Genomic DNA, 26,448 nt, shown 5'->3' with positions numbered 1-26,448 from the left:
TGCCTGGGGCTCCCAACCCCGGCAGATGGAGCTCCTGCTCCAAGCCCTGTACCCACCACCCCCACAGCCCCAGCTGCAACCCCCTGGCAGGGCTCAATCCCCGCTCCAACCCCCTGCAAGCCCCAGCTCAACTGCACTCAGCCACCATCCCTCCCACATTACCCACCCCAGGTGTAACCCTCCTGCCCCCTCCCAGGGCTACAACCCAAGCCCTCCCCAACTTACATGAAACTCAAGGTATGCGAGGGCTGTGTGGAACGTAACCCTCACGTACCTTGAGGGATTACCATAGAAAGGTATTTCTGATTTACGACCAAATCAAGTTATGACCAGGTGTTCGGAATGTAACCCGTTCGTAAGTCAGTGGCTGTCTGTATTCTTGATTTAGGGAAATCTTGCGGATATTTGTCCAGAATATGTAAAATACCTGGGCAAATTATAAGACATATATGAAAAAGTCTGAATTACAGTAAAGTCTCAGAGTTATGAACAACAAAGTTATGAACTGCACTGCTATACTACATACACTTTATTTGGAACTGTAAGTATATAATCAGGTAGCAGGAGAAACCAAAAAAAGAATAGCAAGTACAGTACTGTGTTAAATATAAACTACTAAAAAGCTGAAAGGAAAGCTTTAAAAAATTGACTACTCTGTAAATGGTTTCTGTGCTTGTTTCATTTAAATTAAGACGATAAAGAAAGCATTTTTCTTCTGCATAGTAAAATTTCAACACTTCATTAAGTCAGTGTTCAGCTGTAAATTCAAAAGAACAGCCGTAATATTTTGTTCATAATTACAACCTTCATTCCTGAGTTATTCGTAGCTCTGAAATTCTGCTGTAATGAGTGCTGTCATTGTAACCACGCAATATAGTTATAATCCTTCACCTTTTAATTATAGATAATTTTGCATCCATTTTTTCCCATTTTAAATGTTGTTGTTCTTTTTGGGATGGGAGGAGAGATAACCTAGCATCACTGATTTATGTTTGTCTTTTTTCATATAGCTGAAAGATTATCACAGTGTGATTCAAATTGTACTGAGGGACATCCCAGACCCATCTAGGTAAGCTGAGAAACAGTAGTGACGTACAACAGACAACAAATAATGTATCGACATTATTAACATTAATTTGTAATGCTTGCAAAATATTAGGAATGCTAAATAATTTATCTGCAGAACAGGCAGCAGCACAGACAGTATCATTGCAAGCCTCCCTACATGTTTTAGGCTACGTCTACACGTGAAGCCAACATCGAAATAGCTTATTTCGATGTAGCAACATCGAAATAACGTCTACATGTCCTCCAGGGCTGGCAACGTCGATGTTCAATTTCGATGTTGCGCGGCACCACATCGAAATAGGCGCTGTGAGGGTACATTTACACGCCAAAGTAGCACACATCGAAATAAGGGTGCCAGGCACAGCTGCAGACAGGGTCACAGGGCGGACTCAACAGCAAGCCACTCCCTTAAAGGGCCCCTCCCAGACACAGTTGCACTAAACAACACAAGATCCACAGAGCCGACAACTGGTTGCAGACCCTGTGCCTGCAGCATGGATCCCCAGCTGCCGCAGCAGCAGCCAGAAGCCCTGGGCTAAGGGCTGCTGCCCATGGTGACCATAGAGCCCCGCAGGGGCTGGAGAGAGAGCATCTCTCAACCCCGCAGCTGATGGCCGCCATGGAGGACCCGGCAATTTCGACGTTGCGGGACGCGGATCGTCTACACGGTCCCTACTTCGACATTGAACGTCGAAGTAGGGCGCTATTCCGATCCCCTCATGAGGTTAGCGACTTCGACGTCTCGCCACCTAACGTCGAAGTTAACTTCGAAATAGCGCCCAACATGTGTAGCCGCGACGGGCGCTATTTCGAAGTTAGTGCCGCTACTTCGAAGTAGCGTGCACGTGTAGACACAGCTTTAGTGTGTTCCAGAGGGACCACCTCTGTGGGCAAGAGATAATTATGAGCCTGAAAGTCAATCTTAGATACACAATTCCAGCTACAACAATTGCGTAGCTGGAACTGACGTATCTAAGATGAATTTATCAAGCTGTCCACACAGAAGGAGGTTGACGAGAACAACTCTCCTGTCAACCTCCCTGACTCCTCATGAGAGTGAGGAGTACCATTGTCAACTGTCTAATGCTGATGGTTCAATGTAGCATGTCCCCACTAGGTGCACTAAACTGAACCCTAGGAGATCAATCCTGACTGGGTTGACCTTCCGGTAAGTACAGACGTACCCTCCGTCTCCATTCCCATTCATTCTAAGGGCCTTTCTGCTGTGACTACCAGCAAGTTTACCAATCAAGTTTGTCAATTATTGTATTGGCCTTTGTCATATAGATATCTGCTGACTAGAAATTGAAATGCAGTGACTAAACTTATTTCATATAGCTCAATGGACGGTTATAATTTTCCTGCACTGTCACTTAGGAGTGGATTCACACCTACAGCCATCTCCATATTCAGTCTCCTGATTTTACTGAATAATCACTTTAGGATAGTATATTACATTAGTTCTTACACTTGCCAATGATTTACTTACACAACAAGCCAAGTTTGAACTTTATGGCCTCACCCTTTTCAGAATTACATATTTGTAAAGTTGCCCAACAGAATACACGGGGAAAGAATGATAATATTTTCCACATTTGCATATTTCAAAAAGTGCTCAATCAAAATGTATTCATCCACAGGATGGAGGTGTATCATGGAAAATTTCCTTTCAAAAGCTGTGTCTACACTGGAGAGTTATGTCGACAGAGGGGGCCCACCTGCTGTAGTGTCAACAGAAATGCAGTGTAGCCTGGTGGGCCATAACTACAGGGCAGGGGTGGAGGGGCATGACCTGCACTGGCCCTGGGTCCCACGCCCCACCTCGTCTGCGGTCCCTGGTGGGGGTGGGAGGGAGCGGGGAGTAAGGGGAGGTAGGGGTGGGGATGGGGCTCAGACCGGCAGTCTGAGCCAGTGGGATCCTCTTCTGGGCAGCTGGCAGGTGGGGCCACGGTGGGAGGGGTCACGGGGGGGCAGCAGGAGGGGTGTCCTGTTTGCGGAACTGCCATTCCACTTTCTGTCACCAGAGGGCAGTGCAGTCTGGCAGTTCTCTGTTGACAGAGCAAGTTGTGTATAGATGAAATCTATCAATAAAGGTTCTGTCGAGCTTTCTCTGTTGACAGATGCTTCTAGTGTGGATGTAGTCAAACACGGTAGCTGCGTCTACACTAGCCAGCTCTTTCGAAAGAGCAGGCCCCACTTTGAAGTAGCGTGTGGCTCATCTACACGTGCCACATGCTGTTTCAAAGGTGAAATCAGTGTTAGGTGCCACAGGAATTGAAACTCTTCTTCCAAGCAGAAAATAGGAAGAGGCCACTCTTTCAACATCTTTTTTCGAAAAAGGACGTGTGTAGATGCTCCACATCCCTCTTTTTCAAAAGAGTGGGGTCCACCATGGTGGCAATCAGCTGTTAGGAGGAGACATGCTGCCCAGCCACTGCGGGGCTCTATGGTCTGTGCATGCAGCGTCTCTTAAAGCTGCACAGACCAGGAAACCCATTGCAGGAAGCTGAGAGCATGCAGGCAGCAGCCCTCGCACACGCTGCCCCTGCACAACTCAGTGCGACTCTGAGCTGCTGCCAGACGGCTATGGCCAGCTCCCGGGCAGGTCAGGAGCCCCAGGGCCCCCCTCCGAGCGCACCCAGGGCTCCAAAGGGTCTATCTGGGCGGGGGGACTGCCCCCTCCTAGACTGAGCATGAGCTCCAGGACCTGCTGGGGCTCTGACAGGAGGAGGAGGTACTACAGGTGATGGGGAGCAAGCAGCAGAATGTGGCTGCCTTTGCCGAGCTGGCAGAGGGCCTGAGTACCTGGGGTCACCCTGCCCACACTCCTGACCAAGTCAGGAGTAAAGTTAAGGAGCTGCAGCAGGGTTACACCCAGGCTTGGGATTTGGATAGCCAGTTGGGGGCCACTGCCACCTCATGCCCCTATTACAGGGAGCTCAGGACCATCCTGGGCCCCCGCAACACCTCCTCCCCACCGGCCCTCCTGGACACCTCAGCCAAGAAGCCCCAGCTGGGAGATGAACAGGAGCCAGGACCATTGGCCAGCTCTGTACCACCAGTGCTGGACACAGAGCCAGCCTCAGCTGGGGACTGGTCCAGTGAGAAGGGGGACCTGGTCTTCCACCTCCCCTCCCGCACCTCTAGCCAGGCATCAGCCAGACAGCCATCCCCCGATCTTGGCAGTGGACCTCAGGTACGTACGCAACAGGGCACACACCCAAGATCATGGGGTGGGGGCACCATACATGACCAGGGGCCCCCCACACCTCTGGCAGACCCTGGCCCGCCAAGGCCAGCTGGACCATGGCCCTGGGATGGCGGCATGGCCACCAGTGCCTGTCAGCACCCACTCCTGTGGACAGTGCAATGCCCTGCCCCCCTGGGGAGGGGTGGGCAGGGTGGACCACATAAAGGGGCAGCCCACAGGGCCACCACACCAATAGACGGGGACAGTGGATGGGGACTCAGCGCCCACTGGGGGGGACAGGGAGCATGGGCAATGGGATGGGATTGGTACTCATGGCCTGTTCCTCTCTTCCCCCGCGTCTGCAGCCACACCATCCGTGGTCCCAGACAGCCACCCAGAGGCAAGGGACAGTGGCTGGCCAGAGCCACCACCAGCGCTGGGATGGGCCGGTCACAGCGGAGCCAGATGCATCTGGCAATGGACCCCCACCTCACCACCTCCATCCAGTGCCACGTGGAGCAGGCCGAGTGCTGGTTCTGCTTCAAGGAGGGGAAGGCTGCATGGCGCTAGGCGGCCTGAGGGGAGTTCCTGACCACTTTCCAGGATGTGGTGGCCGTGTACCAGAAGCTCCTGGCCCGGCTGCCCCCTCCTGATGCCCCTTCTGCTGCCCCCCCGGCCCCTCCCATTGTGGCCCCACCTGCCAGCTGCATGGGAAAGGACCCCACTGACATCAAAATCGCTATACCTATCTGAAGATGGGAATAGTGCCCTACTTCGACATTCAACGTCGAAGTAGGGTGTGTGTAAACGATCCGCATCCCGCTACTTCAAAATAGCAGGGTGCTCCATGGCGGCAATCAGCTGAGGGGTTGAGACGCTCTATCCAGCCTCTGCAGGGTTCTATGATCACTGTGTGCAGCAGCCCTTAAAGCACCATGCACCTGGATTTCCTGTGGCAGGAAGCTGAGAGCATGCAGGCAGCAGCACTCGCACATGCTAGCCCTGCACGCCCTCTATGGAGCCTGGCCTGACCACCCAGCGCCATGGCATCAAACCAACCCCCTGAGCACACACAGGGCTCCCCCCTGCGGGGACCCAGGGCCCCCCAGCAGCCAAATGGGGGGCCAAAAAGCGGCGGAGCCCCTCCTGGATGGAGGCCGAGCTCTGAGACCTGCTGGGGCTGTGGGCTGAGGAGGAGGTGCTCTGTGTGATGGGGAGCAAGCAGCGGAACGTGGAAGTAATCTCCTGACTGGCCCCACACACCCCCAGTGGACCCTGACCTGCAACTGCCCAGCCACAGCACAGTCCCATGGCCATCAGCGCCTGTCAGCACCCACACCCGCAGACAGCACTGTGCCCTAACCCCAGGGGAAGGGGGGCCATGCAATGGGGACATCCAGCAGGGACACCACACCCATCGATGGGGGACAGAGACCCAGCACCCAATGGGGAAGGGGGAGAATGGGCCACGGGCAAGGGCACAGTACTAACATCCTTCACTTCCCTCTCCACAGCCGCACCATCCGAGGCCCCAGGCAGCCAGGCACCCTCCATGGTCCCGAGAGCCCGCCGGAGGTCAGGCACCACCAGCGCCTGGGCACACCACTGAGGCCAGCAGGACAGGCATGCCACCACCGGACCCAGGGGATGGCCCCCAGGCAACCCCAGCTCCTGGCGGCTCTCCGGCAGCAGGCAGAGGTGGCCGAGAAGAAGCTCTGCTTTGACCAGGAGGAGTCCACCTGGGCCAGGCAGCATGGCAGGAATTCATGGGTGTGTTCCGGGACATAGCTGGATTGTTCCAGGAGGCTGTTGCCCAGCTCCCACCCCCGTTGCGCCCCCTGCCGCCTTTCCTGCCACTCCACCTGCTGCCCCCCTGCCTCGCCCACTGCCCCACCTGCCTCGCCTGCCATGCCGCCTGTTGCGCCATCTGCTGCCCCTCCTGCCAGCCCCCCAGGACTGGAGCCCACTGGGGCTGAAGACTAGCCGGTGGAGGCATCCCGGACATTCTTGCCGGTCTTCCTGGCTCCCAGCTGGCCACATCAGGGACTGCGGACAAGGGGGGGGTCCACGTCCTGTACCCATTGGGGGTCACACCCCTCTACCCACACCCCAGATTGATGGGCCAACGGCTGATCCCTCCGGTGGCCCCACATTTGTATATAGTTGTTTCCCTTTGCATATTGATTCCAGTTTTTGTTGTGCACATAAAACAGTTTACCAGTATTCAGTAATCCAGAGTTTTATTTTCCAAAGAACCTGAGACGTGCTTGTTGGGGGCATGGTGTGCAGGTTGTGGGGGTGGTGTGTGGGCAGCCCTCCAGGGAAGGCCAGGGAGGTGCTATGGGGTCCCCCTGATCAAAATGGGCCTGCAGGGCCTCGCAGAGCCATACCCCCTCGCGGTGGACCTGGCAACTGGGTGTGGTGACTGGCTGGGGGAAGCCCATGCCAGCGTCGACTGCCCACCCCTGGAAGAAGGCCTTCCCCTTGCTCTCAGCAATGTTGTGGAGCGTGCAGCATGCACCCACAACCTGGGGGATGTTCTGGAGGCCGATGTCCATGTGGGCAAGGAGGCACTGCCAGCAGCCCTTCAGGTGGCCAAAGGTCCTCTCCACCACCTGGCGAGCGTGGTTCAGTCAGGCATTGTAGCGCTCCTGGCTGGCGGTGAGGTGGTTGGTATGTGGGCGCATGAGCCGGGACTGGCGGGAGTAGGCCACATCCACTACGAGGCAGAGGGATATGGTGGTGTCCCACAGAGGAATCTTCCTCTGGGGGATGTAGGTCTCCGCCTCCAGCCAGTGGAACAGGCCCGAGTTCCGGAAGACGTGGGAGTCGTGTACTGCTGGAGCAGCCAGCGTCCAGACAGCTATTGCAACCCTCTTCTCCACAGGAGGGCGCACTGCATCTGAGTGTCCTGGTGCCTCAGTGCAGGGCTGAGCCACTGGCAAAGCTCCAGGAAAGTCTGCTGGCACATGCAGAAGTTCCGCAGCCACATGTCATCGTCCCACTCCCCCATGACCAGCTGCTCCCACCACTTGGAGCTGGTGGGGTAGCTCCAGAGGCGGCGGAGCACCCAGTGGGGGAGGAACAGGGGAGCCCGGTGGTCAGGTGCGTCCCCATCTGCCTCTGGGGAGGGCTCCCCTGCCAGGAGCTGCTGTGTGGCTTCCCGTGCAGCACCTAGCAGGGCACTTGCTCCCTGGGTGACTACCTGGAAGGCTTCCAGGTGCTGCTGAGACTGCTGCTGCTGCTGCTGGGGGCCATGGCTGCTGTGTGTTGGTCTGCGAGAATGTGGCTAGCGCTCTGCAGACCTCGTGCTGTGCAGGCCAGGTGTGACTGGGAGGGGCCCTTTAAAGGAGCGGTTTGCTGTTGTCCCGGAAGGGCTAGTCCAGCCTGCGACCCCATCCACGGGCTTTCCTGGCCCCTTATTTCAACAGGAAGTGCTTGTGTGTGTAGACGCTCCACATTTCCTTCCAGGGCGGCTCCTTTCGACATTTCCCATTGCTACCTCGACGTTGAACCTCGACAGCACCAGCCTCGGAGGATGTGTGGAAAATACACGTTGAAGAAGCCTATTTCGATGTTATTTTGAAATAGGCTACTTTGACATAGGCTGTGTCTACACGTGCCCCAAACTTCGAAATGGCCATGCAAATGGCCATTTCGAAGTTTACTAATGAAGCACTGACATGCATATTCAGCGCTTCATTAGCATGCGGGCGGCAGCGGCGCTTCAAAATTGACGAGCCTTGCAGCCGCGCGGCGCGTCCAGACAGGGCTCCTTTTCGAAAGGATGCCACCTTCTTCGAAGTCCCCATATTCCCGTGAGCTCATGAGAATAAGGGGACTTCGAAGAAGGTGGCGTCCTTTTGAAAAGGAGCCCCATCTGGACGCGCCGCGCGGTGGCAAGGCTCGTCAATTTCGAAGCGCCGCTGCCGCCCGCATGCTAATGAAGCACTGAATATGCATTTCAGCACTTCATGAGTAAACTTCGAAATGGCCATTTGCATGGCCATTTCGAAGTTTGGGGCACGTGTAGACGTAGCCATAGTGTCCTAGTGTCCCATTTGTCTCAACAGTGTTATCCCTTGAAAATTTGAGGAATAATGCTTCCGTTGACTGAGTTCGGTCACAGAAGTGCAGCATAGACACTTTTGTCGACAGAGAGGGTCTCCGGTTCACCGGGCAGCCCTGCTTGCAGAGCTTCCAGTCAGCCCTTCTGTCAGCAGAGAGCAGCGACAGAGTAGATTGCTCTGTTAATCTGCTTTTGTGTGTAGATGCGCTTTAGAGTTTCCATCGACACAACTCTGTCAACAGATGTCACGGTCGACAGATGCTTCTAGTGCAGATGTAAACTGTGTGTTTGAAAAGATTATGAGCAATTGCAGAAGAGGCCTGTTATGGGAATTGGCAGTAGTACAGTTTAGTTGTGGTGCACGCTGTGCTCATCCATCAATAACACTTTGTAGTGCATTTTTTGTCTGTGGAGCTCAAAGTGCTTTACACATGTTAATTCTCACAATATCTCTGTAAGAAAGGCAATGTTACTATCATGATTTTAAGCTGCGTCACAAAAGAGTAAGGCCCTCAGTTCTACAAGTGACCTGTTATTTTGAGTACTTTAATTTTTAAGTGTCCCATTTTAGATCCAGGGCCATGAAGCTCAGAGGTCATAAGCACCTTCAAACTCAGCTGAAGCCAGTGGGAGCTAGGAGCGCTCAGTATATCTGAAGGTCACATTCTAGAGGTTAATGTCTCCTTTCAGTTACTGGTTTATATCCAGAGTAAATCTGTTTGGCTTCTGGGATATACACCAGTGCAAATGGGAGGAGAATCTAATCCTCATTGTCTGATCCATACGCCCATAGTTTAAAAATTTGAATCTAAGCATTTTCCCATTATCACAATACAGTGTGGTAATAGATCAGGCAATAGATTCCTGGAGTCTTGACTCCCAGTTTACTATTCTAACCTTTAGATATCCCGAGCCTGATTCTCCTCCCATTCCAATTTTATTCATGGCTTCAGTAAAGTTACATGTGATTCACAACAGTGTATATTACAGGGAAACCAGACCCTCTATCAGACTAGATTGGATTGTACATAAGTGCAAAACCTGCTCAGTATTTCTAATGATTTCTTCACAAAGCTCAGAAAAGCTGGAGATGTTTGGAAATTCAGAATCCAAAACAGATGATGTGATTGCACTGGAAATAGAAGTTAAAGGATCAACAGAACCATTTCAACTCCTTTTGGAACCGTATGTTATCATCATCCCCGGAGAAAACTTTATTGGTGTAAATGTGAAAAAAACATTTAAGGTTTGTTTGCTTCTAACTTTATGATGTTGTTCAGTGAATGTTACTAGGTACAACAAGTGTTACTGGAGAGAATACTTAGCTATAGTCTAACATCTGCATTGAATATCCATACTTTTCTGCGTTCAACTTTATTCATCGGTGTTGCTTTGAACTCTTGAGTTTTATGTTTTTGTTTGTTCTTGAAGGTGCTCAGGTAGTATGGTGATAGAGGCCATGCTTGAAACTAGATAGACCTGTCAGGTTCTAAAACTGATACTAACATATTTATAACATAACAAAGCAGCAGAAATGTAGCACTTCAAAGACTAACAATATGATTTATTCGGTCATGAGCTTTCGTGGGACAGACCTGCTTCTTCCCACAAAAGCTCATCACTGAATAAATAATTTTCTTAGTCTTTAAAGTGCTACATTTCTGCTGCTTTGTCTTGTTAGAGTACAGACTAACATGGCTACCACTCAATATTTATAGTAGATAGGTTTTTGACATGAGTTCACTGTTGAAGATAAAATTGAAACAATGCAAACACTGAAATACTTTCTAAGGCAGCACTATTGACAATGTATTGGCCTTTTGCAGACAGCTTTAAAAGCTTAGAATGTATTATTTAGCTCATTAATTTTTCAATTGTTTTAGATGTGGAATAACAGCAAATCATCCATCAAATATTCCTGGGGGAAAATCAGTGCATGTGATATAGTTGAAGTTGAACCTCACACTGGAGTCTTAGGTAAAGTTTCTGAGCTTTGTAAATAATTATTAGAAATACTTAAACTGTTGAATGTTACTCTACCACTTCTTTCTTTGGCTGTGCCTACACTAGCAATTTCTTTTGAAAAAAAAAAAAGCAACAGGCCTCTTCCAAAAGAACATGCAGAACATCTACACACAAAATACACTCTTTTGATCTGAAATCAAAAGAATGCAGCACTTTTTCCAGCAGCCTTCTTTCTCTCCCAGATGAGGAAGAACACCTTTGTCCAAAAGATTATTTTGGAAAAGAATATGTGTAGACCCCCCCAGGGGCCCTTTTCTTGAGAAAGCAGTCCTCATAGTGATGGATTTTTCGATCCCCAGCCCCTTTCAAAAGAGCAGGGGCTGTGAGGACACTCTCTACGCAAAGAGCAGACTGATTATTTGATCCACTTTTTTATGTGGATGCGGTCGTTCAAAAGAAGTTTTTTTCGGAAGAGATCATCTGGGAAAACTTCTTTTGAAAGATCCCTGGAGTGTAAACATAGCCTTAGTGTCTGATGTTGTCAATATGTTTGTGAAATAAGGGCCTGAACCAAAGTTTTCCCATTTATTTCTGAAGGCTGTGGGGATTGGAAGAGAGACTGGGTGTGGTTTGTTTTTTAAGTGGGAGAAGGGGAATGATATTAAGAAGAAGCTGAATTTTTCTTTTCTAGAAGTGAATGATTTCTGTGAATTTGAATTGAATATTACTGGGGGCAGACCTGGATATGCCACCCATAACCTGCACTGTAAAATCGAACATTCTAAGGAGCCAGTTGTGCTGCATGTGGAAGCTGCTTTCAAGGTGACAAGTATATTTTAGGAGGAGTGGATGTCTAAGGGAACTGATATGCATAGATAAAGTATGGAGAGATGTGCATGTACTCTCTCTCTCTCTCTCTCTTACCCTCACCTTTTCAGGGTCTTACATTTGTTACATATAAAGGCTGGTGAATTGCCTATATGAAATGAGTTAGTGATCTCCATTCAATATGTAGAAGATATCCGTTGTTTCATCACTAGTCGGGACTCTTACAATAATAGGTATACATAAACTAGAGGGCTGCATATTTTGTTGCTTTGATAGGCTGAGCTCATTTCACCATTAGGGTTCCTTTCATTCCCCCATTCCTGATTCTTCCCATGCCACTACCTCTGTATCCTTCTTCTCTCTTATGACAGGGCTCCTGGATTTATCTCCCCTCCCGCTGCAAAGGGCTGTGTGTACACCCACCATCCCCTCCCACCATTCTTATTTCTTTTCTTTTTGTCTGGAATATAATTTTAATAGTTGAAAATTAGTATTAAATAAGCAATAAATGTTGTTATGCTGGGAAGTATTAATGCTTGCCGTCAACAGCTGAGCCCAGAGAGGTTGATTTTGCTGTGTCTGTTAAGACTCAGCAAAATGAAACTCCAGAAGATCAGCTGTGCCACAGTTGATCTTCTAAGTATAGATCAGCCCTGAGACAACTACAGAGGTGGTTAAAGCTGCTAGTCGACTAACCAGGTGCTGGGGCTCCCTTTTCTGTTTTTCAGTTTTCACCAAAGTCAAAAGGTTTCTGCCCATTGCTGCCTAAAACATTTCTGGAAATTTTGGAATTGATCAGGTGTTACTGTGTTTCATACATATAAACAGATAGATGCCATCAAGTTATGTGTAAGCCAAATTTGTGTCCCATTGTCTGTGTGAGCAACCAAACTCTTTTCAACTTTGTTCTGAGGGAACAGAGACAGGAACCTGGGTTGTCACCCGTTATATTAATTTGTGTAGGTTATAGGCAGGATGCTGAAATGGTCCTAGAGTTGAAGTACAAGACTAGATTTTCAAGGGATTTAGGTTTTTAAAGGGCCTGTCTTTTTTGTGCGTATGGATTGTATCTCCACAAATATAAGGGAAAGCCAAATCTGAAAGAACCAGTTTATGCTCACAATTAAGTAGGTAGAGCACATTTGAGTTGTTGGTGCAGTTGTTTCTTCAGTTTGTTTTTGCAAAGTTCATGGTTGCAAATTGCTGCTACAGAAAGATAGTCCAGGCTTTCTAGAAGCCTGGCCCACAATGTAGGAAGGATATAGGTTAAGGCAGTATGAGCAGCCTTCCTCTGTTGCTCTCTCTGTTGTATGTGCTCTCTGCAGAAAGGGCCTAATCCAAAACCCACTGAAATAAATGGAAAGACTCCCACTGACTTTAGTGGGGTTTGGATCAGGCCCCAAAATAGGATTAGAGTCTTCAGGGTTCTCATAAGCTTTTTTAAGAATACTAAATTCACATAAAAATACTGAGATAAATTTGACTTGGGGGGAAAGGGGGTCATTACCCAGACCAGTACCAGTTCTGTCACCATCTGTCCTGCAACCCTGAATGCTTCTGTACTGTGCAGTTTTGGCTCAGAGCCCTGATACCAGAAGCATGCTCACAGTACAGTGGCCTCACCCTGGTTTCCAGCAGGCTGGTTACTCCTTACAAGAAAACACCAACAGCTTTTTCAGTCCCAAATCTCCCCAAACCATCTTACCTGCAGTGTCTCTCTCACTGGATAGTGGCAGCAGTTAAGTTCACTGCCTCCAAGAAGACAGAACACACATCATCCTATTAATTTAGCTTCACCCTTCAGTTCAGTGCACAGCATTAAGAAGATTTTAAGATAAAATAAAGTGGTTTATTAACAAAGAATGGCTATTTACATGATAAATAAAACAGAAGATATAGATATGGTTACAAGTAAAACAAAACAAAACATACTGTCTAATGACTAAAACTTAACTTTAGCAAGCTGCAATCTTTGTATAAGCAGATTTCTTACCAATAGTTATTTCCAGCTACTCTTAGTTTTCAGGCCAAGAGGATCTACTCTTCGGCTATGTCTATACTAGCACCACCACCCCCGCCCCCCGTCGAAGGGGGGATGCTAATGAGACACTTCAGTATATGCTAATGAGGCACCACAAAGAATATGCAGTGCCTCATTAACATAATGGCAGCTGCAGCACTTCGAAAGTGCTGCTTTCAATCACGCGTGGCTCGTCTACACGGGGTCTTTTTCTAAAGGATCCTGCAGACTTCAAAATCCCCTTATTCCTATTCAGTTATAGGAATAAGAGGATTTTGAAGTGTGCGGGGTCCTTTCGAAAAGGACCTCTTGTAGATGAGCCATGCATGATCGAAAGCAGCACTTTTGAAGTGCCGTGGCTGCCATTATGCTAATGAGGTTCCGTGTATTCATTGCAGCGCCTCGCTAGTGTATCCCAAAGTGTCTCATTAGCATCCCCCTTTCGAAACGGGGTGGGGGGCTAGTGTAGACATAGCCTTCATGACTCAAATGCTGCTTTCCCTTTGACCACCAGAGATGATGAAAGCCAAACTGGCTATTTCTGTTTATATTTCCTGATGTCTACTGTCACTCTTTCAAGAGCCAGGAAGACTGCATCATAATCATTAAGTTTTCTCTTCCACACATGGCACATTTAGCTTAATGGTTTTCCCTTATATGTAGATATACTCTTCATTTTCCTCGGAGGTGTCATCTGGCTCAGTTTACACTGGAAACACAGAAAAATAGGATCAACGCATTCCTTTGTCAAGGACAGGCTGGGCTTATGCACTGTTTGCTGAACACCTTTTAAGAACATATTTTAGCATGTATTTGTAATTTCTTAATACACCGCTGGTACAGTCATCATTCAATAATATTAATGACCAGTCTATTACATATGATACTTTATGTGACACCTTTTAGATACAGATTATGACAACTGTGTTTTTTTGTGGGGAGGGTGTCAGGCCTGGGGTGAGTTATGGTATTGAATGCCCTTTGCAAGCTGGCATTGAGGGATTTCCTGGACCGCAAAGAAATATCAGTGTAGTGAGATGTATTAGTCAGAAGACAGATATTTTCTTGATGCTTTTCGGATCTCTTCTGTGTTATATACTGAACCTTTGCCTTCTGTTGTAAGTAAATATAAGCACAAATCTTAGCAAATGTGTGTTTTTAATCAGGCAGTTTTGATGTTATCCATTGTAATGTATGTTTCTTGGTGTCCTAGGGTCCGGCTCTCACAATCAATGTTCCATCGCTCCATTTAGGTTTGATTAAATTGGGAGAAAATGTGTTAAGTACCTTTGAGATTCAAAACCTAAGTCAATTGCCAGCACGGTGGAAAATACAAGAAAGTCAAGCTTGCTTAACTGAAAGGAACGAAAATGTAAGTCATTCCAAGACCTTCTTTATAAGACTGGTATTATAGGTCTAAAAACCCCTGCGCAGAGCTATTTACTTTATCTTCTTTGTCATTTGTTTCTCAGTTTTAGGGACACTAAAAATGTATCCCCCAAATCAGAAAAGTAATTTTGAGTTTTCTTATCATAATGAACAAACCAGTTTTTGCACATCTGCTGACTACAGCACAAATTTTGTTAGCTGCAATAATGTTTTGCCATTTTTTGTTTTGTTTATATTTGTAGTGTGTTTAGCAGAAATTCCTGCTGGCCTAGTTCTGTGATATGATGAGCATGTCCTCAGGGGCAATGAGTGAAGTCAGCTCCCACTGATATTAATAGGAATCTCCTGGAAGGCTGTCAGCATCTTGCAGGATTGGGTCTTTTTCAAAATGCATTTGAAAAAAGTTTAAATTTGTCACAGAAACGACAAATGCCCAGTAAAATACTAAAAAATATTGCTTGTGATTTCCTGCAGTGTTGCATATCAAATATATTCCATCCACATTCTTGACCCCATTGTTTATTTCAGGTGGCATGGGTTGATCAAGAGCTGGCTTAGGCATGGGTTGAAATGGTGGTCTTTACACTAATGTTCATGTGTACCTGTTCCAAGTGCCAGATTTATCTTCTCTATTCCCTAGAATATTTTTGGCACTAATGATCTTGGTACATTCATAACTATTATAAACAGGAAGCTATTATGAACATGGAGGTGAGTCTTTGCCACCCTTATTCAGAGCCAGATTTGGTCTCATGTTCTTTCAAGGGAAAGACTTGTTGGACATAGTGATTCTTGCCATTTAGTACATTAGTGTTTTGTATTCTGAGCTGGCTGCCCAAGAATTTCTGAATTATGATTACAATTGTCTTTGACTCTTAAAGGCCTGGGATTTACCTGCTTGAAAGATCATGTCTCTTGTCTTGCAATGCAGCTGCAGCTGAGATCCACAGAAGCAAGATGGAGGTCCCTTGGTTTAAAAGAAAAGGGGCTATTGGTGGGATGTTTCCTAGAAGGGCCTGTTGACTTTGAGACACTCATCCCCACTTTGGTCTGTGATAGCCAGAATACATTGACCTTCACAGGCTACGTCTACACGTGAACCCTACATCGAAGTAGCCTATTTCGATGAATAACGTCTACGTGTCCTCCAGGGCTGGCAACGCTGATGTTGAACATCGAAGTTGCGCAGCACCACATTGAAATAAGCCCTGCGAGGGAACGTCTACATGCCAAAGTAGCACACATCGAAATAAGGGTGCAAGGAGCAGCTGCAGACAGGGTCACAGGGCGGACTCAACAGCAAGTCGCTCCCTTAAAGGGCCCCTCCCAGACACACTTTCACTAAACAGCGCAAGATACACAGAGCCGACAACTAGTTGCAGACCCTGTGCGTGCAGCATGGATCCCCAGCTGCAGCAGCAGCAGCCAGAAGCCCTGGCCTATGGGCTGCTGCACACGGTGACCATAGAGCCCCACAAGGGCTGGAGAGAGAGCATCTCTCAACCCCCCAGCTGATGGCCGCCATGGAGGACCCCGCTATTTCAATGTTGCGGGATGCGGATCGTCTACACGTTCCCTACTTCGAAGTTGAACGTCGAAGTAGGGCGCTATTCCCATCCCCTCATGGGGTTAGCGACTTCGACATCTCGCTGCCTAACGTTGATTTCAACTTCGAAATAGCGCCCAACACGTGTAGCCGTGATGGGCGCTATTTCGAAGTTGGCGCTGCTACTTCGAAATAGCGTGCACATGTAGACACGGCTACAGTGTGTTACAAATATGGAATTTGTGGGTAGGAAGTCAGTGGCTGACGGTGGAATCTGAGAAGAATAGGGTGTTATTTACTAAGATGCTGTATAGATTAGCTGATTGTTGCTATCATTTGATGGGGTTTGTAGCTGAATTTGTCATGCTTCATGTTTTAAAAGAAATGTTGAGAGCACCCATCTGGGGTAGGTGTTTTTTATTTTTATGTAAGGAATTGTTCTTTGTCCTTAACTCTAAAATACAAAAGGCAAAATTCTGCCCTTAGTGTTGTTCACATAATTCCTGCTGTAGTCAGTAGAAGTTGGACATGATTTCTGGGGGGGGAAATTTGGACTGAAAACATTTAATAAGCTTTGCTTTCTTGGCCAGAATGGGTCAGTCTAGTAAAATTAAAAGAGGGAACTAAAAGTCAATAAAAATTTGCTTCTTACCTCTTATAGGCTACGTCTACATGTGAAGCCTACATCGAAATAGCTTATTTCGATGTAGCGACATCAAAATAGGCTATTTCGATGAATAACGTCTACACATCCTCCAGGGCTGGCAGCGTCGATGTTCAACTTTGACGTTGCGCAGCCCAACATCGAAATAGGCGCAGCGAGGGAACGTCTACATGCCAAAGTAGCACACATCGAAATAGGGATGCCAGGCACAGCTGCAGACAGGGTCACAGGGCAGACTAGCGCTTCCGGGGCAACAGCTAGCCGCTCCCTTAAAGGGCCCCTCCCAGACACACTCAGCCTGCACAACACGCGGTCTGAGGAGCCATAGGCACACAGACCCCGGGCGACGCAGTCATGGAACCCCAGCAGCAGCAGCAGCAGCAGCAGCAGCAGCCAGAGGTCCACCCAGCCCTCCTGGCAGGAGCAGGGCTTGCCCTGCTCCATGCCATGCAGGAGGCAGCTGAGCACCTCCTTGCTACACCGGAGAAGGAGCTGCCCCCAGGGCAGCAGGGCTCAACCCCCAACCCTGCAGCACCCCGCCCCCACCCCCGCCTCACACGCCGGCGGCTGTGGAGCTACCCCACCAGCACCGACTGGTGGGAGCGGCTGGTGCTTGGGGAGTGGGATGACGACCGCTGGCTCAGGAACTTCAGGATGAGCCGGCAGACATTTCTGGAGCTGTGCCAGTGGCTCACCCCCGCACTCAGGCACCAGGACACTGCCATGCGGCGTGCCCTCACAGTGGAGAAATGGGTCGGCATCACTGTCTGGAAGCTGGCCACTCCCGACAGCTACCGATCCGTGGGGCAGCAGTTTGGTGTCGGCAAGGCCACCGTCGGGGCTGTCCTCATGGAGGTAAGAGAACCCACGGGGGGAGGGCAGGGCAGGGGAGGGGGGGCCCGGGCAGGGGAGGGGAGGGGAGGCCAGGGCAGGGCAGAGGAGGGGAGGGGAGGGCGGGGGAGGGCAGGGCAGAGGAGGGCAGGGCAGGGGAGGGGAGGGGAGGCCAGGGCAGGGCAGAGGAGGGGAGGGGAGGGCGGGGGAGGGCAGGGCAGAGGAGGGCAGGGCAGGGCCACGCACACCCTGCTCACCCCTCATTGGTGCTGTCCCATGTGCTTTCCCTGCAGGTTGTGCGTGCCATCAACACCATGCTCCTGCACAGGCTCGTGAGGCTGGGGGACCCAGATGCCACCATCGTGGCCTTTACCAACCTGGGCTTCCCCAACTGCTTCGGGGCTCTGGATGGGACTCACATCCCCATCCGCGCCCCACATCACAGTGGAGGACGATACCTGAATCGCAAGGGCTACCATTCTGTGGTCCTCCAGGCCTTGGTGGACAGCCGGGGACGTTTCCAGGACATTTATGTGGGCTGGCCTGGCAGCACCCACGACGCCCGGGTTTTCCGGAACTCGGGCCTGTGCCGCCGGCTGGAGGCGGGGACCTACATCCCCCAGCGGGAGATCCCTCTGGGGGACACCACCATGCCTCTCTGCGTCATCGCAGATGCGGCATACCCGCTCCGGCCCTGGCTCATGCACCCGTACATGGGCCATCTCTCCGCTAGCCAGGAGTGCTTCAACGAGCGCCTGAACCACGCGCGCCAGGTGGTGGAGCGCTCATTTGGCCGCCTGAAAGGTCGCTGGAGATGTCTCCTGACCCGCCTGGATGCGGGCCCCAACAACATCCCCCTGATTGTGGGTGCCTGCTGCGCCCTGCACAATTTGGTGGAGAGCAAGGGGGAGGCCTTTTTCCAGGGCTGGGCTGTGGAGGCCGGCAGGGCCGACATGCAGCCACCCGCTGCCCCCAGTCGGCAGGTGGACCCCGAAGGGACCCGGGTCCGGGAGGCCCTGTGGGCCCACTTTGATGATGAGGCCGTGGGCTGAACTCTGCCAGGCCCCCCACTGCCCGCCCCTTCCTCCACCACACTCCTGCCCCAACGCCCACACCATGGAGCAGCCAACCGCACCCCGCTCCCACTTTTCCTGGACAAATGACAGCACACACTTGTGGCTGAACTTAAACTGCTTTTTCTTTGAGAACTTTTTTTTTTTAACTATAAATATATAAAACAAGAACAAACTATATACAACGTGTGGAACCAAAGTAATATGTACAAATAAAACAATAGTAAGAAAAAAGTGTGCTCAGTAATAAAAAGAAAACCAGGGAGGATAAAGGGGAGAACTATTTACATGGGGGGACAGGGCAAACGGGGGGCACAAAATAATAAGTTCCAAATATATACAAGGGGTGGGGGCACGTCCCGGGCCCCTCTCCCCTAAAGTCCGGCACTGGGCGTGGGCGGCCAGGAGCCCCGCCGCGGCCACAGCCCTGTCCAGGGCTGGCTGGGGTCAGGCCAGACTGGAAGATATGCCCGGCGAGTCTCAGCTGGCTCCAGGGGTCCCTCAGCGCTCCGGCCCTCGGCGGTGGGTGGCGGGGCGATGGCGGACGGGACGGCGACGGGCGGAGCAGCTGGTGGTGCGGCGGGTGGAGCAGGCACGTCGGGCGCTGCGGCGGCCGGCGCGGCATGGGGGGCCAGGTAGTCCACCAGGCGGTTGAAAGTCTCCATGTAGGCCCCCCATGCCTCTTGGCGCCAGGCCAGCGCCCGCTCCTGCAGCTGCAGGTGCTGCTCCGCGACCTCCAGCTGCCGACAGTGGATGGCCAGCAGCTGGGGGTCCGTCGCCGTCGGCTGGTGGTGGTGCGGGGTCCGCCGTCTAGCCCGCCATGGGGCCGGTCAGTCCTCGGCCAAGGGGCTTGCCTGGAGCGATGGCCCCGGAGGGCTCTCCGGGACCACTGATGCCTCGCCAGCGCTCTCTTCCGGTCCTTCTAATGGTGCAGGTGCGGGACACAGGAGAAGAGCGGGGAAGAAGAATGGAGACAGGCATTAGTGTGGGCCCCGAGCCGTGTCCTTTGTCCCCCCAGCCCTGTGCTGCAGGTTCCCCATCCCCGTCCCCGGGAGATGCTGCTGTGATGGATGGGGTTCAGGGGTCCCCCTGCACTGCACCCCGTCCCCTGGTGGGAGCGACTCTCACTTCACTCCGCAGGGTCTGACAGGAGAGGTTTCTTAGGCCACAGATGCCCAGTTTCTCCCAGGAGTGACAGCACCAGCTGTCGGAAGAGACAGTCCTTCCAACCCGTCCTGGGGAGAAGACCCCAAGGGGGGCCCCTCTGGGATGCAGCTTTCCCCCTCCTCAGGCTGGCTGCCTTCCAGGTCTCCCTTCCCCTAGCCTCTACCTGTGGCCCCCGCCCTCCCCCCCCAGTTCCAAGCCAGCTTGGCTCCTCCCTCCTCTTTGTTCAGGGCAGTGGTGACACCTGCCAGCTGTAGCCCCAGGATCATCCTTTGCCCCTGGGAGCTATTCGGCTCTTGTTGCTCATATCTAGCCTGAGTCTCCCTTTTGCACTCCCCCCACTCCATCACATGCTGCTGCTGCTGCTGTTGCTGCTGCTGCTGCTGCTGCGGGGTGTCCCACCCCCTCCTCCCGGGGGCCCCTTGAGGTTCCGCTCCCCCCTGCCCCGGGGATGGGGCATGGCACTGTCGTGCGGGGTGCCAGGGGGGCAGGGGCTGATGCACTGCTGTGAGGGACATGGCCCTGCTGTCCTTGGGGCCATGGCCATGTGAGCATGTGGGGGGCCCTGGACACATATCTATTACCCCCCGCCCCTCAAGCCCAGGAGTGTACACCAGAGGCGGGTACATACCTGTCGGTCCACTCCCACGGTCTGGAGATCCCCGGGGGGTGGAGGCCCGGCTGCTGCTCCGGGATGGCAGGAGGAGGATCTGCAGCCCGGATTCTGCGGAGGAGGAGCCCCCCTCCTCCTTCTCCTCCTCCTGCCGCGATGTCCCGGGGGTGGGCTCCGGGGGGGCCCCCGGAGTGCGGGGCTTACCTCCGGGGCGGACTCCGGCTGCAGGGCCTGCTGGGGCTCGTCGGCCGAAGTATCAAGGGTGGCCGGAGGGGAGGAGGAGTGCCGGGGGCCCAGGATGTCCCTGAGCTCCCTGTAAAAGGGGCAAGTGACGGGGGCGGCCCCAGATCGGCTGGCCGCATCCCGGGCCCGGGAGTAACCCTGCCGCAGCTCCTTCACCTTACTCCTGACCTGATCAGGAGTGCGGGCAGGGTGACCCCGGGCAGCCAGGCCGTCGGCCAGCCGAGCGAACTCATCCGCGTTCCGCCTCTTGCTCCCCATTACCTGGAGCACTTCCTCCTCGCTCCAGAGCCCCAGCAGGTCCCGCAGCTCGGCCTCCGTCCAGGAGGGGCCCCGCTGCCGCTTGCCAGCCTGGCTGCCCGCCTGGCTGGGCTGGCTGCCCTGGCTCCCCTTGGGTGGGGTCCCCTGGGGGGGCTGCCGGGCAGCCATCGCAGGTGGGGTGGCTGGTTTGGATGGCTGAGGGACGTGCAGGCTGGCCGCGTGTCTGGGCTGCCGCCTGCACGTTCCCTCAGCTTCCTGCACAGGAAGGGAGGGGGAGGGGACCTTTAAGGGGCCGCTCCATGCGGCCACCATTGAGCTGAGGGGCTGGAGAGAGCTTCTGCCAACCCCTCAGCTGATGGCCGCCATGGAGGACCCCGCAATTTCGACGTTGCAGGACATGCAACGACTACACGGTCCCTACTTCAACGTTGAACGTCGAAGTAGGGCGCTATTCCTGTCTCCTCATGGGGTTAGCGACTTCGACGTCTTGCCGCCTAACGTCGAAGTTAACTTCGAAATAGCGCCTGACGCGTGTAGCCGTGACGGGCACTATTTCGAAGTTAGTGCCGCTACTTCGAAGTTGCGTGCACGTGTAGACACGGCTATAGTGGAATATCTACAATGTCATGTCCTGTATTCATACTATCCTGATTGATCATAGAATCACAGAAGAGTAGGACTGGAAGGGACCCTGAGAAGCCATCGAGTCCAGCCCCCTGCCCTCATGGCAGGACCAAGCACTTTCTAGACCATCCCTGAAAGCCATCTCTCTAACCTCTTTTTAAATATCTCCAGTGATGGAGATTCTACCACCTCCCTTGGCAATTCGTTCCGGTGTTTGATCACCCTGACAGTTAGGAACTTTTTCCTGATGTCCAACCTGAACCTCCCCTGCTGCAATTTAAGTCCATTGCCTCTTGTTCTATCCTCAGAGGCAAGGAAGAACAAGTTCCCTCCCTCTGCCTTATGACACCCTTTTAGATACCTGAAAATTGCTATCATGTCCCCCCTCAATCTTCTCTTTCCCGAACTAAACAAGCCCAATTCTTTCAGCCTTTCTTCACAGGTCATGTTCTCTAGACCTTTGATCATTCTCATTGCTCTCCTCTGGACCCTCTCCAATTTCTCCACATCTTTCTTGAATTGGGGTGCCCAGAACTGGACACAATACTCCAGCTGAGGCCTAACCAGTGCAGAGTAGAGTGGGAGAATGACTTCTTGTGTCTTGTTCACAACACACCTGTTAATACATCCTAGAATCATGTTTGCCTTTTTTTGCAACAGCATCACACTGTTGACTCATATTTAGCTTGTGGTCCACTGTAACCCCTAGATCCCTTTCTGCTGTACTCATTCCTAGGCAGTCCTTTCCCATTCTGTATGTGTGACACTGATTGTTCCTTCCTAAGTGGAGCACTTTGCATTTGTCCTTATTAAACTTCAACCTGTTTACCTCAGCCAATTTCTCCAGTTTATCCAGATCCTTTTGAATTATGACCCTATCCTCCAAAGAAGTTGCAACCCCTCCCAGCTTGGTATCATCTGCAAACTTAATAAGTGTACTTACACATAACTTGATGGCATCTATCTGTTTATATGTATGAAACACAGTAACACCTGATCAATTCCAAAATTTCCAGAAATGTTTAGGCAGCAATGGGCAGAAACCTTTTGACTTTGGTGAAAACTGAAAAACAGAAAAGGGAGCCCCAGCACCTGGTTAGTGGACTAGCAGCTTTAACCACCTCTGTAATTGTCTCAGGGCTGACCTATACTTAGAAGATCAACTGTGGCACAGCTGATCTTCTGGAGTTCGATTTTGCCGAGTCTTAACAGACACAGCAAAATCAACCTCTCTGGGCTCAGCTGTTGACGGCAAGCATTAATACTTCCCAGCATAACAACATTTATTGCTTATTTAATACTAATTTTCAACTATTAAAATTATATTCCAGACAAAAAGAAAAGAAATAAGAATGGTGGGAGGGGATGGTGGGTGTACACACAGCCCTTTGCAGCAGGAGGGGAGATAAATCCAGGAGCCCTGTCATAAGAGAGAAGAAGGATACAGAGGTAGTGGCACGGGAAGAATCAGGAATGGGGGAATGAAAGGAACCCTAATGGTGAAATTATTTTTCCAGTTTGGGTCTTTTTCTGCGTCATATGCAAAGACCTCACAACACTGAGAATGTGGGTTGAGCCTACCCAGCTTTCAAGTGACATTCACCTTTATTTCTCTGTCACCTAGGAGTCCCCATTCACCATTCAGCCACCTGATGGACAATTACCTGCTTTGGGAAAATGCAGTGTGTCAGTTCTGTTCAGGTCCTTGCTATGTCAACGTCTCCAGACTGTATTAGAGCTAGCTGTTGAAAATGGAGAAAAAAGGTGAGGGAAAAACGGAAGTTGTCCTCTAAGCCATGTTCTAGTTAAGATATCTTATTTCCTGAGACACCACAATGACCCAGCCCCGCAGCACTCAGAACAGAGTGTATAACATATCAATATTGCTGAACTAATACTATCCTCGTCCTTCCTAGAATGCCTTGTGCAGTTGGTGAATTTACACACAGTAAAACTGGGCCATCTCTGGGTCTGTTTTCAGTCACCTTCCTGTTTTTGTTGAAGTTCAAACCCCACAAGCATGTCTGATGTCTAGTCAGCTGGTTTTCAGTGACATTTATATTGGAGTTCCAGCACAAGCAACTGTCAAGCTCTTCAACCAGACACTGCTTCCAGCAAAATACTTTTGGGAAGAGGTAAGTGACTTTCAAGTGTGACATTTAATGAGCCAACCTAGGCAGGGGCCTCTGCAGTTGCTATCACAATACAAATAATACAAAAATATGAAAATAGCTTCTGTGATGTGTCCTACAACTGATGACCTCTTCACTGGGTCATCCAGAGGAATTAAACCTAGGACTTTTTGCTGTAAGACACAGTCCTTTACCCTTCAGCTAAAGGAGTGACTCTATTACCTGGGATGAGTAGATGTATCTTTCTCTCTATGTTGACCAGCCAGTAGAGAAGGGACAGGACACCGTTAGCCACTGTGTTACACAAAGCATTGTGCTGTCAGGAAGTCCATTGATTTGTTGGAATTAACTGATGATTCTGCAATTGTATTATGAAGTAACTGAGAAATCTCGCAATTTGGGTTTTTATGCCACATTTGGACTTCAAAGCCAGACCTCTGTGGTGAATACACACATATAATTATTATTATTAAGAAAAGTTAATGGACAAAAAAGTGTCTAAGTAATCATTGACAGCAATGGAATTAAAGGGTGTGTAGAGCATGTCTGAGCTCTACATATCTATTGTTATCCTGAAACAGAGATTCTATGTGTTGCTTCATCCTCAGAAATAATTTCCAATCTGAAGGTGAATTTTGGAGTAAACTTTGTCAGTTATAGTTAACTGAATGTTCAAGTGTTTGTCCTATTTGACAGCTTATTGGAAATCAGTCAGCTTTCTGCTCTGCCACTGTCTCTCCAGTGAGTGGCACTTTGGGCCCACATGAAGAAAAAGAATTGTGCATAACGCTAACAGCTAATGTTATGGTAAGGTCTAATGTTTATAGTACAAAGAACACAGGGCTTATTTCAAGCCCCTGTGGCAAAAGCAGCATTTGCAAGTACAGTACAATGCAATTTGCATAGAATCAGTCTCAAACTGCTTCTCAGATATGCTTTATAGACTATCAAGATTGAAGGCAGAAGACAATAGCTGCATCTACACTAGCGAGTACTTTCGAAATTTCAGGCCCTCTTTCGACAAAGAGTGTGGAGTGTCTACACACACCGCACGCTCTTTTGAAACGATAATCGAAGGAATGCGCCCCAGCTTTCAAAACTGCTCCTCCTAACTTGAAGTAGGAAAAGCCCCCACTTTGGAAGGCTCTGTCGAAAGAAAACTTGTGTAGATGCTCCACAACCTGCTCTTTCGAAAGAGAGGGTTCGCCGTGGCACCGGCCTGTTGGGACACGGAGATGTGCTGCCCATCCCATTGCCTGCGGGGCTCTATGGTCCATGCGTCCAGCAGCCCTTATAGCCACACAGACCCAGTAACCCCCTTACAGGAAGCTGAGAGCATGCAGGCAGCAGCCATTGCATGTGCTGCCCCTGCACGCCCCAGCGAGACCCCAGCGCTCCTGGAGCAGCATGGCCAGCATCCAGACATGTGAAGCCCTCCAGGGCCCTCCTTCTGAGCGTGCCCAGGGCTCGTAGGGGTCCAGCCAGGTGCGGAAAAAGTGATCCCCCTCCCGGACTGAGCATGAGCTCAAGGACCTCCTGGGCCTCTGGCAAGAGGAGGAGGTCCTGCAGGAGATGGGCGTGAAGCGGAAGAACACGGCTGCTTTTGCCTGGCTGGCTGAGGGCCTGTCCTCCCAGGGCCACCATGTTCACACTCCCAACCAGGTCAGGAGTAATGTCAAGGAACTGCGGCAGGAATATGCCTGTGCTAGGGACTCAGCCAGCTGGTCGGGGCAGTGCCCGCCTCCTGCCCCTTTTATAAGGAGCTAGAGAGGCTCCTCAGGCCCAGGGACACCACCTCTCTGGCCTCTGTCCTGGATACCACCGCTGAGGAGCCCCACCCCAGCGGCGACCATGAGCCAGGACCTGTGGCCAGCCTCACCACAGCAGGGCCAGGGCCAGAGCCAGCTCCAGAGTGGCTGAGCAATGACGGTGAACTGGTTATCGACCTCCCCTCCTGCACCTCCAGCTGTGTCTCTGCCAGCTGGGCATCCCCTGACCTCAGCAATGGACCCTCTGGTAAGTACCTGACAGGACACACACCCTGGATCACAAGGCAGGGGCTCCATATCCACCAGCCAGGCTATGGCCCTCAGGACAGCATCACCGCTGCCAGTGGCCTTCAGTACCCGTTCTCATGGTAGTACCTGGCCCGCTCCTGGGGGGGAGGGGGCGGGTAGGGCCAGACCTCATAAGTGGCCCACCTCCAGTGGGCCAGGGATCTCTTCTGCCTCCTTCTGTCCCCAGGGCCACCCTGCCATCAGATGGGAGACAGGGACCTGCTGCCCCTAGGGGGATGGGAGTGTAGCCCATGGGGCAGGGGTCTGGGACTCACAGCCTGCTGTTCCTCTCTTTTCTATTCCTGCAGCTGCGCCATCAGAGGGCCAGGAGAGCCTAGCACCCTCTGTGGTCCCAGACAGCCCCTTGGAGGCAAGGGACGGAGACTGGGCAGCCCCACCACCTGCACCAGGGCGTCCCTGCTCCAGGAGGGGCCAGAGCCAGGCCATGGAAGACCTCCAGCTTGCCACCTCTGTCTGGCACCCATTGGAGGTGACAGAGTGGCAGGTGTCCTGGGGGGAGCTCAAGAGAACCCTCCAGGATGTGGTGGGCACCTTCTGGGAGCTCCTGGCCTGGCTGTCCCCCTGCTGCCCCTCCCACTGCCCTCCCTGCTGTGGCCCCTCCTGCCAGCTCCCCTGAAGAGGCCCCCATCATGGCTGATTCCCCAGCTGAGGCAGACCCCTGGCCCTACCTCTCCATCCCCCACCAGGGAACCC

At 51.3% G+C, this 26,448-nt stretch overlaps 1 protein-coding gene across 1 annotated transcript in view; it reads left to right on the top strand.

Moving 5' to 3' along the window:
* DLEC1 (DLEC1 cilia and flagella associated protein) overlaps positions 1-26,448 on the top strand; it is a 109,608-nt gene that overhangs the window by 36,125 nt on the left and 47,035 nt on the right. Inside the window, exons 15-22 of the mRNA XM_074985163.1 lie at positions 1,011-1,069; positions 9,402-9,573; positions 10,211-10,304; positions 10,984-11,114; positions 14,354-14,512; positions 23,170-23,309; positions 23,527-23,680; positions 24,374-24,484. Of these exons, the coding sequence (XP_074841264.1) occupies positions 1,011-1,069; positions 9,402-9,573; positions 10,211-10,304; positions 10,984-11,114; positions 14,354-14,512; positions 23,170-23,309; positions 23,527-23,680; positions 24,374-24,484 (1,020 nt within the window). The remainder of the gene's footprint in view (positions 1-1,010; positions 1,070-9,401; positions 9,574-10,210; positions 10,305-10,983; positions 11,115-14,353; positions 14,513-23,169; positions 23,310-23,526; positions 23,681-24,373; positions 24,485-26,448) is intronic.

The sequence above is a fragment of the Carettochelys insculpta genome, chromosome 2 (assembly GCF_033958435.1).
Source record: "Carettochelys insculpta isolate YL-2023 chromosome 2, ASM3395843v1, whole genome shotgun sequence".
NCBI classification, from domain to species: Eukaryota; Metazoa; Chordata; order Testudines; family Carettochelyidae; genus Carettochelys; species Carettochelys insculpta.
The sequence above is the reverse complement of the archived record's forward strand: the minus strand, read 5'-3'. Positions and strand labels throughout refer to the sequence as shown.